This window comes from Solea senegalensis, linkage group LG1, assembly GCF_019176455.1.
Source record: "Solea senegalensis isolate Sse05_10M linkage group LG1, IFAPA_SoseM_1, whole genome shotgun sequence".
In the NCBI taxonomy this organism is placed as follows: Eukaryota; Metazoa; Chordata; class Actinopteri; order Pleuronectiformes; family Soleidae; genus Solea; species Solea senegalensis.
This window is the reverse complement of record NC_058021.1, coordinates 30,296,072-30,309,467: the sequence shown is the minus strand read 5'-3', so window position 1 is coordinate 30,309,467 and position 13,396 is coordinate 30,296,072. Positions and strand designations below refer to the sequence as shown.

Sequence of the window (13,396 nt, the reverse complement as noted above, 5' to 3'; positions counted from 1 at the left end):
ATAATACAAATGAAATGCAGCTGCAGTTTTCTGCCTTATCTTATTTGTATTCACTGTGTTTGTCATTTTGAGACTTAGTCCACCAGACACTGCGTCGCTGTATACACATAAAAAAATTGATTCAGCGTGTTGGGGATGGATCATTGATTTTATTGTTTGCACTCATCTTGACATTCTGTCAAGCACAGCGAGGAAACATGGCGGGTGGTGCCCGTATCCATGGATACGGGCTGGAGACGGCTGAGAGGTTGGATGGGGCTGGGGGGGCTGGTACAGAGGAGAGAGGAGTTGGCAGGGGTCCTGGCAGTGCGGCTCCTAATAGAGGTTCTTCTGCACGTAGGAGGCGATGTACTTGACGGCCAGCATGGTCTCCTCGCATGTGGGCTTGATCTGAGACTCGGGCAGCAGGAAGCCGTAACGACCAGTGTCGCGCAGCTCGAAGGTGTAGGAATATTTCACTCCCAGGTCGTAGGCCCAGTCGTCAGAGCCTCCGGCAGCAGGGTCTGAGGGCAAATAAACACACAGGGGATTATTCCAGAGTGGCGTATATTGGTGACTTTGGATGTTGTTTCATACAAATACTGGCTTTGTTTGCTAGAAATAGCTTTTGGTATCACTAACACAATATTAGAGATGGAAATAGATTCTTTTAGTACAATACAACTCCCCAAGGTCCCCAACTCACAGATGGTCGTAGCACCAGGTCCGCTGGTGTATCTGGTGCCGTACAGACTGCGGAGAGCAGCAGATGCTCCCTCAGCGACCCTCATCTACAGTGCAGACAGGAAACAAGAATCAAAGGTCGTCATTTAGCCTGTTTTTCACTGTATGAAATAACACATTCAAAGGGCCAACGTGTAACGTTCAGGAGGCTTTGTTGGCAGGAATTGAATATAAGTGTAGAATCGCTTTAAAATAAAAACGATTGGGTTTTTTGAAGCATAGGAAAATTGCCGTGGGAGTAATTACACAGCTCCTTATATGGACATCCTGGGGGTGTGTGTTTATAGGTCACATATTCAGGCTTTAAAACGTCTTATGTGTTGTTGAGTCAAAGTTTGTCTCAAAATGAATCGGTTTCATTCGAGAGGGGTAATATTTGGCAGATTATACTTCACCCAGTCATTTTTACTTTGTGGCATGCACTTAAAGGACGACTATAAGCCACAACATGATTTGTTGCACTTGCCAAAAAGCCATCGCAACTCCTACCTTGTTAATGTAAATATTTTTATGCCCTAAAATCACTTGATTTCAATCATGAGGCTAATATTTGGCAGATTATACCTCACCCAGTCCTTTGTACTTGCTGGAATACACTTAAAGGGCCAGTGCAACTCATAAAATGTGCATTCACGCTTGCCAAAAAGTGATTGCAGCTCCTACCTTGTGACTTTAAGGGTTAGGTTGTTATTTTGCCTCAAAATCACTTGATTTCATTCATGAGGCTAATATCTGTCAGATTATACCTCAACCAGTCCAGGGTACTTGTTTGAATAACTTTAAATTGCCAGTACAACCCATGAAATGCTCATTCGCACTTGCCATAAAGTGATTGCAGCTCCTACTTTGTGATGTTAAGTTTTCAGTTTTTACTGACATTACAGCAAATAGAAAAAAAAAAAAATCTATCAGAGAGAAGAGTTCCCACAGGAAATGAAACCCTCATGCAGGATGTGATATTTGTGGACGGCCTGATGAGTTACGGCTTCTCCCCAGAGCTCTTTTGTTCTGTGAAGTGTCAGGAGACAGCGTAAATTACAAGTGAGTAATAGGAATTAGAGAGAGAGAAGCAGAGACATGTGAGCTGCTCCAGTTAGTGTGAGAGCTGGAGTCGGGGTGTAAGTGTTAACTACACAGCCCCGTGGACACCCTGGTGAGAGGTAAAAGAGCCATGAGGAGGAGGTGTAAGAGCAGTAAGAGCACAGAGTAAATGATTTTGCAGGAGCTAAGTGAGACAAGAGTCACTTTGGAGTCTCTAAAATATCCGAATTATATAGTGAATATTTTTTCACTACAGCTGACCCGACGCACACCGTGCGCATGAAGCAGTTTGTCATCAATGCGTGCAGCCCAGATTTTGGAATCAGCATAAAGAACGCGTTGGGTACTCCAGGACCCTGACGCGAGAGTATACCAGGGTCCACATGCACGTACTTAAAGGCTTAAAATGGTTGAAAGTGCATCTATAGTTTTTCAAGAAATTTGAGAAAGATATTTCATTCACTGCAAAACAAAGGGAAACATTTGGAGTTCTTGTTGTTTATAGGTTATTATGCTATTATTTTACTGGTCCGGCCCACTTGAGATCCCATTGCGCTGTATGAACTAAAATGCGTTGTGACGCCCGAGCTGCGATCACAATATCGTGACACTTTATCATACTCGTACCCGGTTGCACCCTTTCACCGAAGCATGTGACACTGTTGTGGTGAATAGTGACGTGACAGTGAGTGAGACTTACCAGTTCACTGTGGTCGGCAGCCAGCTTATAGGTGTAGGAGTAGGGGAAGAGCAGCAGCTGGGAGTAGGAGTGGATGGTGATGTAGGCCTTGATGCTGGCCTTGTTGTTGCGGATGAAGTTGGCAACGTTCTTGGCCTCGATCTCAGACTCGGGCTTGTAGCCACAGAAGGTGTCGCTGCAGGGGTTGCTGGAGGCTCCCAGGGCTGAAATTGAAATTAAAATAGTTAAAAAAAAACCTGTCCTCTAGAGGTTAAATCTAATAACACAAAGCATGCACTAAAAACTCTGAGAGTTTAGTTTGTGAAATGTAAGCGTGGAAGGATCTTATGACAAATTCCACCGACTTTCATTTTGAAAAATGAAAGATGAAGACTCTCAGACATCTGAATAAAAGTTATATTCAGGATTTAGCTCCGGGCGACTGGACTTATTGAGTTATTTTGAAGAGATTTCACCTCTCATCCAAGAGGCTTCTTCAGTTCAGAACTGAATTTGCCTAAGGCCAACTCCTGACGTAAGATTACATTACAACAAACCATAAGATACAGATCTTTTTCTGCACTTCAATGCACCTTATTTCATGTAAGTGCACCCCACCCCTTTAAGATAAAAACGTGTATATGACACACTTACTGCACCAGCCGGCGTCAAAGTTCCTGTTGGGATCAGCTCCAATGCAGCTGGATCCAGTTTTCCTGGAACGGGTCTTTCTCCACATCCTGTTCTAAAATCCCCCAAGTTGATTATAAAAATAAAAATAAAAATATCAACATATTATTTACGGTAACAATAGAGATCTTGGCGTGACTCATTTTGAGGCTTTGAATTGCAACGTACGCTCTTGTGGGTGTAGTCGTAGCCGTCGATGTTGAAGACGGGCAGAACGTAGACGTCCATCTGGTCCAGCAGGCTGGTCATCTGTTGATCCTGGCCATAGGTGGACAAAGCCTGAGGAAGAAACCGCGTTGTCACCAATGGGGAACCTCCGCGTAAACGTTTGCCACGTTTATCCGTGTGTGTGTGTGTCCTCCTTACCTCCTTAACAAACCACTGGCAGAAAGCAGTAGAGATCCACTCTCTGGCGTGAATGCCACAGTCCATGAAGATGGCGGGCTTGGAGGAGGAGGACTTCTTACCAAGCTGTGGTTGTAAAAGGGGATCATAGTCAGATGTCTTTTTTTTTCTTTTTTTTTTTTACAACGAGATACAAACATACACAGGTTTTGAAGTCCTGGAATGTACCTTGAGAAGATTCATGGGGCGGCCCTCATAGGTGTTTCCAATCACCTGCCTACTAATGAGGTTAGAATTGGAGGAGGCAATAGAGTTGATCCAGGCCTGGATCTGGAATCAAAAGCAAGACAAATGAGAACAAATATAACAGAACAACAGCTTCTACAATTGTTAATAATACAAAATTTGCCTCATACTTTGTCCCAGCTGTTGTATTTAGTGTAGCTGTGAGCTCTGGGAGAAGGTCCAGTGTCTTCTTGGGCTTCAACAGCGGCCTGCACGTCCTCAATAAGAATCCTAGAGAGGTTTTAATTATCAAATGTGTAAGTGTAGGAAGTTTTTATTTGTGTTTATGTTTTGGATCTGGGGTTCTATGACGTACTCGTGCTCCATTTCACTCTGCTGCAGGAGGGTGTTCACCATATCCAGGTAGATGGCAGGCACACGGATGTCCACATCGATGTCAATAGTCACCAGCTCAGGGTTCTCGGGCCTCCAGAAGTCGACCTGCAGATGGCGCCAAAGTCAAACAATTAAACACATGGAAGCGTCATTCAGAGCCAAGAAATCCAAACACAGCATGTGATTCAGCAACTGAAATATAAGATTTAAAAATAATGATGATAATAATAATAATAATGATCTGAGCATTTATTTGATTCTCACGTCTGAACAGACAATTATCAGACCGTGCAGTGGGTCCAGTTTAGTTTCCGACACCATTAGCAAACCGGGGAAACCCCTGCAGTGAGTGAGGACAGGTGGAGTGTGACGGTGTGAAAGCAGATACCTCGATTTTCTGAGCCAGCTCCTTGATGAGGGTCACATGTTCATCAATCGCAGGCTTCAGACGGAAGACCTTCTGTCTGTAATGAGAAGAAGAAACACAAATATAGTACAATCGTAGGGCTGCAACGATTAATCGACTATAAATGATCTACTATTTTATAATCAGTTTGAATGTTTTCTTTCCTGACTTTTCAGCGTCTGAAATGTGATGTGTTTTGCTCCCAAAATCATGGAAATCCATGGAAACTGATTGTAAACAAAACCAATCAACATTTCCTGACACAAAACAAAATCGACATATTAATCGGTTACATCGGTTGCAGCCTTGTACAGGAGACACAGAATGGTGGTTCACATGACAGAGCGCAGTATCCTTACTATACCATTAAGATGCACTATAAAACAATTGTATTTTATATGGATCTGTAGGTTGTCTGTCAACCAGAGGAGGAAAATGCATATGCTGATTTTTACTATCAAGGCCTTGTTAGGTAAACTACCGAATGAATGTTTCTAGCCCCTTATCATTATCATTTTTTTTTTTAAACACGGCTCACCTGAGAACTGAAATGCAGATGCAAAAACAGTTTTTATGGCTTGAAAAAACTCATGATAGATCATTTCAGTGTTTTGCACGTTTCTTCCAGGCAGCTCATTCCGTGGTGCGTAGACAGCAGTTTTACTGGAATTAAGTCAGAATTTGGTAAAACTGTGCTTTCTACACAACACAGACGTGGAATGAGCTGCAAAACATCATTTCACGACAGACACTTTTTTTCACACCTTTTAAACACATACAAAGGCATTTCATGGACTGTCATGCAAAAAACATGTTGTTTTACATAAGCGGTGTGATATTTATCTTTTTTTTAATTCTCTTTTAATGACCTCCTTTTAACTAATAACTGAAATTGTCTCATTTCTGTAACTATGTGTACTATCTATTCTGCTAACTTGACCTTGAATGAATGAATGAATTAAAAAAACTTTAAGTGCAAAAGACTGAAATTAACATTGTGACTTTTTTCAAGCCATAAAACCTGTTTTTGTATCTGCATTTCAGCTTTCAGGGGAGCCATGTTGCTAAGCAGTAGTTTATATTTAGTAATGAGTTAAAATGCTGTCATATTTTAAACTGATTGGAGATAAAAACTGATTCTCACAACTGCTCTTTTAACAATTAACAGTGCAAATTTTCTTTTTTTTCTGCCTTTCACTTCTTTCACTTTTTTTTGTTAGATACCTGTTTTATATTTGTCTGCCTAGTATCTATCTATCTATCTATCTATCTATCTGTTATAACAGTTAAAATTCATAAAAAAAAATTGTGCTAAGGTTTATATGAAGCAGGCAATAAGACACACTATGCCTTAAATCAGCCCTGCAGGCTTGATTCTTACACTCATGGTGCCTCACATAAGTGAAATTCTCCCCTTTTTCCTTCCTTAACAAAAGATTCAAAGTTTACCCCTCGAAGCTGTCGGCCAGGGCCACAGCCACCAATCCAAAGAGCAGGAGAAGCTTCATGTTGCCAGTGAGGCTGGTGTCGCGGCTGGACCTCACTTATAACCCCTGACCTGCTGCACGTCAGCCAATCCCCGCCTGGGATTCAGCAGACGTGTCGTGCATCCTCCCTGTGTTGTGCGCCTTCTATTTTTACATGCAGCGCGAAGGAGCATGATACACAGTCAATCATTAACGCATGCGGGGACGTACATTTGGGGACTATAGCCACTTGATTTTTTACTCTCTATGTTTGACGCCATACGTTGAATGGGGCTATCTGGTGAGTCACAACACAAGAAGTGATAAAAGAAATCCAGGAGTGTAGATTTTCCCTTACGCTTTATTCATAGTTTTTCATATATTCACAGACTGTACACTTAAATTGTAGAAAAAAAGAAATTATCAACATGTTTAAATACCACAAACACAGCCACCATATAGATATTTGACAATGATCACCCAGCAAGGACGTGTTTGTGTGCCACCCTTATTTATACAGTGTGTTACTCGGAGACATGAAAACAGCATCACGGTCAGTTAGATATGTACGTAGAACACTTATTATACACTTTCCCACACAGAACACGGTCGTTTGACAGTACGATGTCATATATATATAACTCACTACTTTCCATCGTCAAATACGAATATAAATTTACATCGTGTTTTTTTTTTTAGGTACACATTTCCAATTGTTCCTTTATAAAGTGGCGGCAAGTACATGCTTCGTTGTTGAGGTTGTTGTTTTTTGACTTGCTGACCACTCGCTCAGTTATTAAAAGACATGCAAAGCACAAAAGATGGGTAATCAATACACAATATATCACTGCACTATCCTTCAGGTATAATCATGCAGCACATGCATGTATATCTTGTATTTATAGATTTAAATAATTGGGGAAATCCATTATTTCTATGATTCCTTCCTGTTGTTTATTTCATCTCGAGTGTATAAGGTACTTGACTCACAACTGGACATGGACACAACTTTACAGACATTCTCTATAGTTCAGTGCTTGGTAATACAGTTGGGGATTAAAAAAAAAGAAAAAAAAAAAGCATGGAATGTCTCCATCCCTGGACTCTTCAACCACAAAGCAGAGGAACAGAGAGAGGGAAAGATAGAGGGGGATCTTGTACTGTCTTTGTCTTCTCTTTGTCATTTAATGTCAGAGGAGGCCTTATTTTTGGATGTAAGACTCAGCGCCTCTGAGGCGTGGAAGGACAGGGCGCTCATCTTGGAGCTGATGCTCGGGTGAGGCCCGGGGTGGCCACTTGGTGAGCAGCGCAGCAGCCGCAGCAAGTTCTTGCGAAAGTTGTGCCCCACGAAGCCGTACACGATGGGGTTAACGCAACTGTTGAAGTAGGCGATGCAGATGGTGAAGGGCATGGCGGTGTCGATGATCTCCTCGATGGCACAGTTCCTCACCGTCCACATCTGGGTGAGCACCTCCATGAAGTGGAACACCTGGTGGGGCACCCAGCACAGGAAGAAGGCCAGGACAGCTGCTGCTAGCATGCGCAGCACCTCGTCGTCGCGGCAGCGTGTGCTTTTCTGGATGTGCCGCGCGCCCACTAGGGCTCGGCCAATGAGGCAGTAGCAGGTGATGATGATGATGAAGGGCACGAGGAAGCCCAGCAAGCTCTTCATGAGGCTGATGGCCACCAGGAGCTCCTTCAACATCTTGGTGTTGATGTTGTTTGAGTGCAGGATGCCGCACACCGTGGTGTTGGGTTTGTTGATGTTGTGGACGTCTCTGGTCAGTGCTGTGGGCACGCTGAGGACAAAGGCGAAAAGCCAGATCACGACACAGGTGATGCGCGCGTACACCACCGTGCGGAACCTGCGTGACTGCACCGGGTGCACGATGGCGAGGTATCGGTCGATGCTGAGCGCTGTGAGGAAGAAGATGCTGGTGTAGAGGTTAAAGATGACCAGGCCCGCGCTGGCCTTGCACAAGAATCCTCCAAAGGGCCAGTAATAGCCTGTGGCGGCGAAGGTCGCCCACATGGGCAGAGTGATGAGGAAGGTGAGGTCAGAGATGGCGAGATTGAGGACAAAAATGTTGGCCACCGTCTTGAGCTTCATGTAACAGTAAATGACAGCCACCACCATGCTGTTGCCGACAATGCCGATGACAAAGTTGCAGCCGTAGACGATGGGTATCAGGGTGAAGATGAATTCATAGCGTCCAGACATGCCACAGTCCAAATCTATCCCGCCCGTCGCTCCTGATGTTATATTCTGCATTATTTTTTTTTTGCCTTTTTTTTAGTGCCAGATCCTGGGACTTTCTTTCAAACAGAGGGCCCTGTCAGCGGGGTGCATCTGTGGTGACTGATACAGGCCTTGGGGCGAGGACCTCAGCGAGTCCTATAAAAGAAACACAACAAAAATGTCACAGGCAGACTCTGAGAGGAGCAGTCGTTACCGCTGGCACGGCCCATAAACGCTAATCCACACGAGCGCCAATGAAAGTGCTCACCCTACACCAGCTCATTAAAGACCTGCACATTAAAGCCATCCCGACGCTTTATGTTATTTCTGTAAAATAAGACGCCATGAACAACAGATGTTGTATGTTATTCAATATTCCCAAAAATGTGCTTTGAAGCATCATTATTCAGACGGCCATTTTCTTTAAATCGCCTCGCAGCTAATGAACGGCAACAGTAAAAAGTGCACAGTGTTTATCAAGTGGCACCGTCCATCTGCGTGGACCGTCAGCAAAAACCAAGAACGAGCGCATTTATGCCTTGCGTTATGACCTGTGTTAATGAAGACTGCATGGCAAAGTGCGAGCTTGGATAACAGACCCATTAAAACGCTGAGGTAGTGAGGGAGCGGGGAGGGAAGTGAAAAAAGAGCGGGTTGAGGCTCCAGTCACTGTAAAAGACATGTCACGTTCCAAACCCTTGGTGTGCAGAAATACATTGTACCCAGCATGAGAACTTCTAATCAGTACACACCTAAACAAACAGGACAGCAGGGATTCGGCTCTGTGGAAACTTTGCTCTGTGAGAAAATAAAACCTGCGTGCTGCGGAAAATTTGCCCCGGGGTGAGTTTTTTTTTTTTTTGCTTCATTTGTATATGAGCCGAGTGTGAAATGGGGGGGAAAAAAAGAAAGAAATTCTCCCTTTTGTTTGGAGATTTTATGTCCAATAAATCAAGCTTAGTGTTCATCGTTAGCGGGGCTGATGTAATAATATTAGCATAAGCCTCATGTATAATATTGTGATGTAGTGTGGCTACAAAGAGCGTTTCTCTTAGCTTCTCCCTTTAGGGGTCGCCACAGCGGATTAAAACGCTTTTTTTGTTACTAATTACATGAAAATTAAAAGATTTTGTTTGCAGTTGCACAGCAGCCAGACGACAGCAGGAAGTGTCAGCAATCAACCTCTGATTTTAGGAGCTTAGAAATGGAAAAATATGGCAAAAACATAATAAATTGCCAGTTTTAAATGAAAGTTATAAAACAGAAATCCTGATTACAACTCTGCCTAAGCTCAACTGGTTTGTTGCCACAAGATGGCATCATAGAGTCAATGTGCCACTCTCCTTCCAGTGCAGCAACACCATGACGTAACCCTAGTCAGGACATACAGTACTGTGTATTTATTTAGAACATATTGGAAAGTTTCTTTTGAAGCAAACCTTCCCTGTCTCTATTTCCGCTGCCCTCCGGTCGGTGGTAAAATAGTCTGAGGCCTTTGCAGGAGAACTATTTCATCTCCCATTCCAACATCTGATTTGGTTTCAGTGGACGAATGGAAAAAACAACTCTCACTGCATTAAAGCAACAACTCTATCCGTTGCAGATGTGTGTGTGGCTTGTTGAAAGACGTGCGCAAACACTATCATGAAATATCTCTGAGGGTTTCCTACACAGATCAAATCCACTTGTAGTAAAATCACCAACACAGGTGTCACTACTTAGGTAGGGAGCTGCAAATTTAAACTCTGCAGGTCTTGTTCTCAGTCTGAGGATTTACAGCTGTTTAAGATAATCTCTCCGTAGCTCAGAAGATGTCTGGTGACCACAAATGGAAATATTATGGCAGAAAATTGACAACGTACTGTAGGCCTTTCACAGTGATTGGAAAAGCTTGGCATTTAAAGCGCCAGTATTTTTCCATGAGGGAGACACTCAAGGCAACGTGGACGTGTGGGGTTGAGTGAATATAAACAAAGCTGAGAAGTTATTGCTGCCTATATGTGTAAGTGAGGCCCCTAATAAAAAGAGAGAGATGGCGCAGGCCGTAGGTAACTTAGAGTGAGCTACTCTAGACTCTCGTGGTGAGATATGGCACATAACCGAGTGGCAGCCATAAAGCCTGAGCAACCACAAACAGGAAGGTGACTTCACAAGGTCCGAGAAACAAGCTGCATCCTCAAGACAATGGACAGTGAGGTCCTCCACTGATTTGCAAACACAATAGTACAGCGACTTGTGTGCTCTGCGTCGCAGTGGCCGACTCCTGACTGACAACGCAGTGGCAGCATACCGTTCTACCGTTCTAATCCGACGCAGGTTATTTTAACACTGTCTGTTCGGGGGATCAAAGGAGTTTCTAAAGTTAAAAGTCACCGCGTGGACAAAAGTTCCCCTCAACAGAGCTATCTACAGCCTGAGCACCTGACATGAGCACCACCATCTGGCTGCGCAGAGAGAGACAGACAGAGAGAGACAGACAGAGAGAGAGAGAGTCTCACTAAAATGTCTGCTTGATGGAGTTAATGATTTATATCAGCCCATTATAAAGTGAGGTTCACCTTACTGGGAACACGCCGCCTCATGATCATTTACTCATTTAGGCCTTTGGGTCAACAGAGCGTTCGGCAGCAGCTGGTGCTTCCCATTGTTGTAAAGTCGAGCTTTAGTTTCCTGTACTTTCTAACAGGTTACAGGGCAACACACGTCTGCAGATATTACTCCTGGATATGAAATGTGATGTTTATCTAATGGTGTGAAGAAGCACCTTCACGTGTAGCCTCCCACATCTCACTCACTCGTGTCTCAACATACAGGGAGTCACTTCTGCCGAGGAGGTTTTGGAGTAGGGAACTTGACCGACAGCAACCTCACTGACTTCTGAAGACACTTCCTAAGTAAAGTCGTACCATGCAATACAGAAATTGTGCATTGTCTCGGACAGAATAGGATCAGAGTGCAGGGTGACAGTGTCCTGCAGGAGAAGAGCTGATGGAAAACAGTGGCTTCAGACATCATGTCTGCATTCTCCTGTTTACGAAAACCCCTTTTTCATGTGTCCTGCACAATTAAACAGCACAAACATCTGCACGTGACGTGAACTCTATCTCCCCCCTCTACTCCCTCATTTCCTGTGATTTATTTTAGAGAACGTGGCCTCCTGCACTTGGATTTACAAGAGCAACAATCACAATAACAGAAGCATAACTGATTAAAGTTGAGTCATTTCCACTCGCTTGTTGCAGCTCCTGACAGGATACTATAGGAGAATATCTATATATAATCACTCTTTGCTTAAACAGTAACAGCAGAGGTAAGGATTAAAGTTCACCTTATGTCATCTCTTTTTCTCCAGTTACTCTTTACCGTTATTCTTCAACCATTGTCCTGTCAGTTTTCCATAATGTGAGGATTTCTGAGGAGCGCAGGGCGACTGTTTACCAGGAAGAGGACCCACTTATTCAAAGGGGAGACCTGGTATGTTGGAGTAAACTATGGCACAGGCTCCATCTCTCTGTCTCTCTTTATAAAGTGTCCTTTAATTTGCTTCACATTGTCTCCCCCACACGCGCAGTTATACAGTAGTCTGTTTTAAAAGCTCTGTGTTAAACACACACAGGACGTTCACATGGACAAGTTGAACACACAGCAACAACAGGTGGCAGAGAGGGAGAGAGAGAAATAAGTGAGTGAAAACATTCAACATTGTCATTTGGTTCCTTTGGCATCCAATCAGGGGTTAAAGCAAAGTCAATAATTCTTCATAAAGGAATATTGTTAACTAAACTCTTCAGTTAAATCCCTGAGAACGAGATAACGAGCGAGTCTTACCTGTGGCGCTGAGCTAAGAGGCTGCTGATGCTTTTTCGGAGCAGGATGGTCAGATAGAGAGCGCGATGGAGAGAGCGAGAGAGAGAGAGAAGGGGGGAGAGACCACCACTGCAGTGTGCCAGTGACTGCCTCTGATTTAACTTAACTGGTGGAGCGAGACGAGCAGGAATACCGTCTGACACACAAACACACTCACACACCCCCTTACTCTACTTCTCCCTCTCTCTCTTTCTCTCTGACACACACACACATACACACAGACAACAATAATGAATGAATTATACTGGAGGGAGTCAGCCACGCATTGTCCTAGCCCAACACTCTTTGGCGAACAGCCTGTGCACACACAAACTCACTCAAGATCTTACACAATAGCACATCTCCTCCTCCTCCTCCGCTCCCCGAGCAACATCCCTCCTCTGCCTCTCTTAATGTCTGCTTTTAATCAAACACTTTCTCTTACATATGAAATTTATTGCCGCCTCTTGACAGGTGAAAGCTGATTAAACCTTGTGCGAAACCTTGGCCTCCTGCAGGATCTTCTGAGGGCGTTTAATTAACTCACCTGTACACACAATCTTCAAGTTTACTTTATTGTCTCGGACCACCTCTGTTCCTCCACTACGGTATCATTTCTCATGATAACGTGACCGCTCGATGCCTGTGCCTTGTCTTCTGCAGTCAGAGCATGAAAGGCAGAGCCAGGCTCTGATTGTGATTTGACATGTCGACACACTATATTAATAGCTGCCACAAGCTCACCCTTGGCTTGGAGCAGGATGTATTAGGGGCTACCAGGGGGGGAAAATGGCGGGGCGGAGCAAGTCGGGTTACTGCTTTTCTTCCACTGTGTTCTAAGCTTCCTGAGAATATTTCCCATTTTCCAGGGTGTAATTCAGATGTCACTCATTTGTCAACCTTTTTTTCTTTTTTTTTGTCAAATAGATGGTGAATATTGCCCGGGAGTGAGTGAGGGCCGACGCCGCTGGCAACTCCCCACAGTCGAGCTGGCTTTGTCCAGGCTCTTTAAGTGTGACTGATGCACTTCGCGGTGAATGTGACTGGTAAAATGGCACTAAAAAGAATAACTTAAAGTACAATTTGATTGGTACAAAACGGGAGAGGCGTGTCAGACCTGCACACTTTGGGATAGTTTAAAACCAGCTGTTATATTATATTATTCTATTTTTATAAATGGCAAACATCAATCAAACACAGTTTAGAGCTTAACTATATGTCTCTCACTATTCTTTTCTCCCAAATCGAGGTTCGTAACGAGTGTTGAGAAGTGGGTCACATCCTCACCTCTCCTCCGCAGTCTATTGCAGCTGTCATGGAGATGGATAGTGATGGATGAG

At 43.8% G+C, this 13,396-nt stretch overlaps 2 protein-coding genes across 3 annotated transcripts; both read right to left on the bottom strand.

Moving 5' to 3' along the window:
• Nucleotides 1-129: 129 nt before the first annotated feature.
• Nucleotides 130-6,039, bottom strand: cpb1 (carboxypeptidase B1 (tissue)). The gene is made up of 11 exons (XM_044050600.1): nucleotides 5,955-6,039; nucleotides 4,488-4,563; nucleotides 4,080-4,204; nucleotides 3,895-3,994; nucleotides 3,707-3,808; nucleotides 3,500-3,604; nucleotides 3,302-3,412; nucleotides 3,098-3,188; nucleotides 2,465-2,667; nucleotides 686-770; nucleotides 130-503 (listed from the first exon to the last, which is right to left on the bottom strand). Exons 1-11 carry the CDS (start codon nucleotides 6,011-6,013, stop codon nucleotides 316-318), a joined length of 1,245 nt encoding a protein of 414 aa, XP_043906535.1. The 5' UTR covers nucleotides 6,014-6,039; the 3' UTR covers nucleotides 130-315.
• Nucleotides 6,040-6,314: 275 nt separating this feature from the next.
• On the bottom strand, nucleotides 6,315-12,700 carry agtr1b (angiotensin II receptor, type 1b). 2 transcript variants are annotated; one of them, XM_044032617.1, is made up of 2 exons: nucleotides 12,604-12,700; nucleotides 6,315-8,366 (listed from the first exon to the last, which is right to left on the bottom strand). In XM_044032617.1, the coding sequence occupies exon 2, from the start codon at nucleotides 8,241-8,243 to the stop codon at nucleotides 7,152-7,154; it is 1,092 nt and encodes a 363-aa protein (XP_043888552.1). In that variant the 5' UTR covers nucleotides 8,244-8,366; nucleotides 12,604-12,700; the 3' UTR covers nucleotides 6,315-7,151. The 2 variants fall into 2 exon arrangements, with proteins under 2 accessions (XP_043888552.1, XP_043888469.1); XM_044032534.1 differs by lacking the exon at nucleotides 12,604-12,700 and adding an exon at nucleotides 12,039-12,243.
• Nucleotides 12,701-13,396: the final 696 nt, after the last annotated feature.

Bases quoted from the DNA above. Each gene is read 5' to 3' on its own strand.
- cpb1 (XM_044050600.1), bottom strand. From the start codon at position 6,013: ATGAAGCTTCTCCTGCTCTTTGGATTGGTGGCTGTGGCCCTGGCCGAC. The intron at 4,564-5,954 runs GTAAACTTTGAA...TTCTCATTACAG, and splicing joins CTGGCCGACAGCTTCGAGGG to ACAGAAGGTCTTCCGTCTGA. The intron at 4,205-4,487 runs GTATCTGCTTTC...CGCCATCTGCAG, and splicing joins AGCTGGCTCAGAAAATCGAG to GTCGACTTCTGGAGGCCCGA.
- agtr1b (XM_044032617.1), bottom strand. From the start codon at position 8,243: ATGCAGAATATAACATCAGGAGCGACGGGCGGGATAGATTTGGACTGT.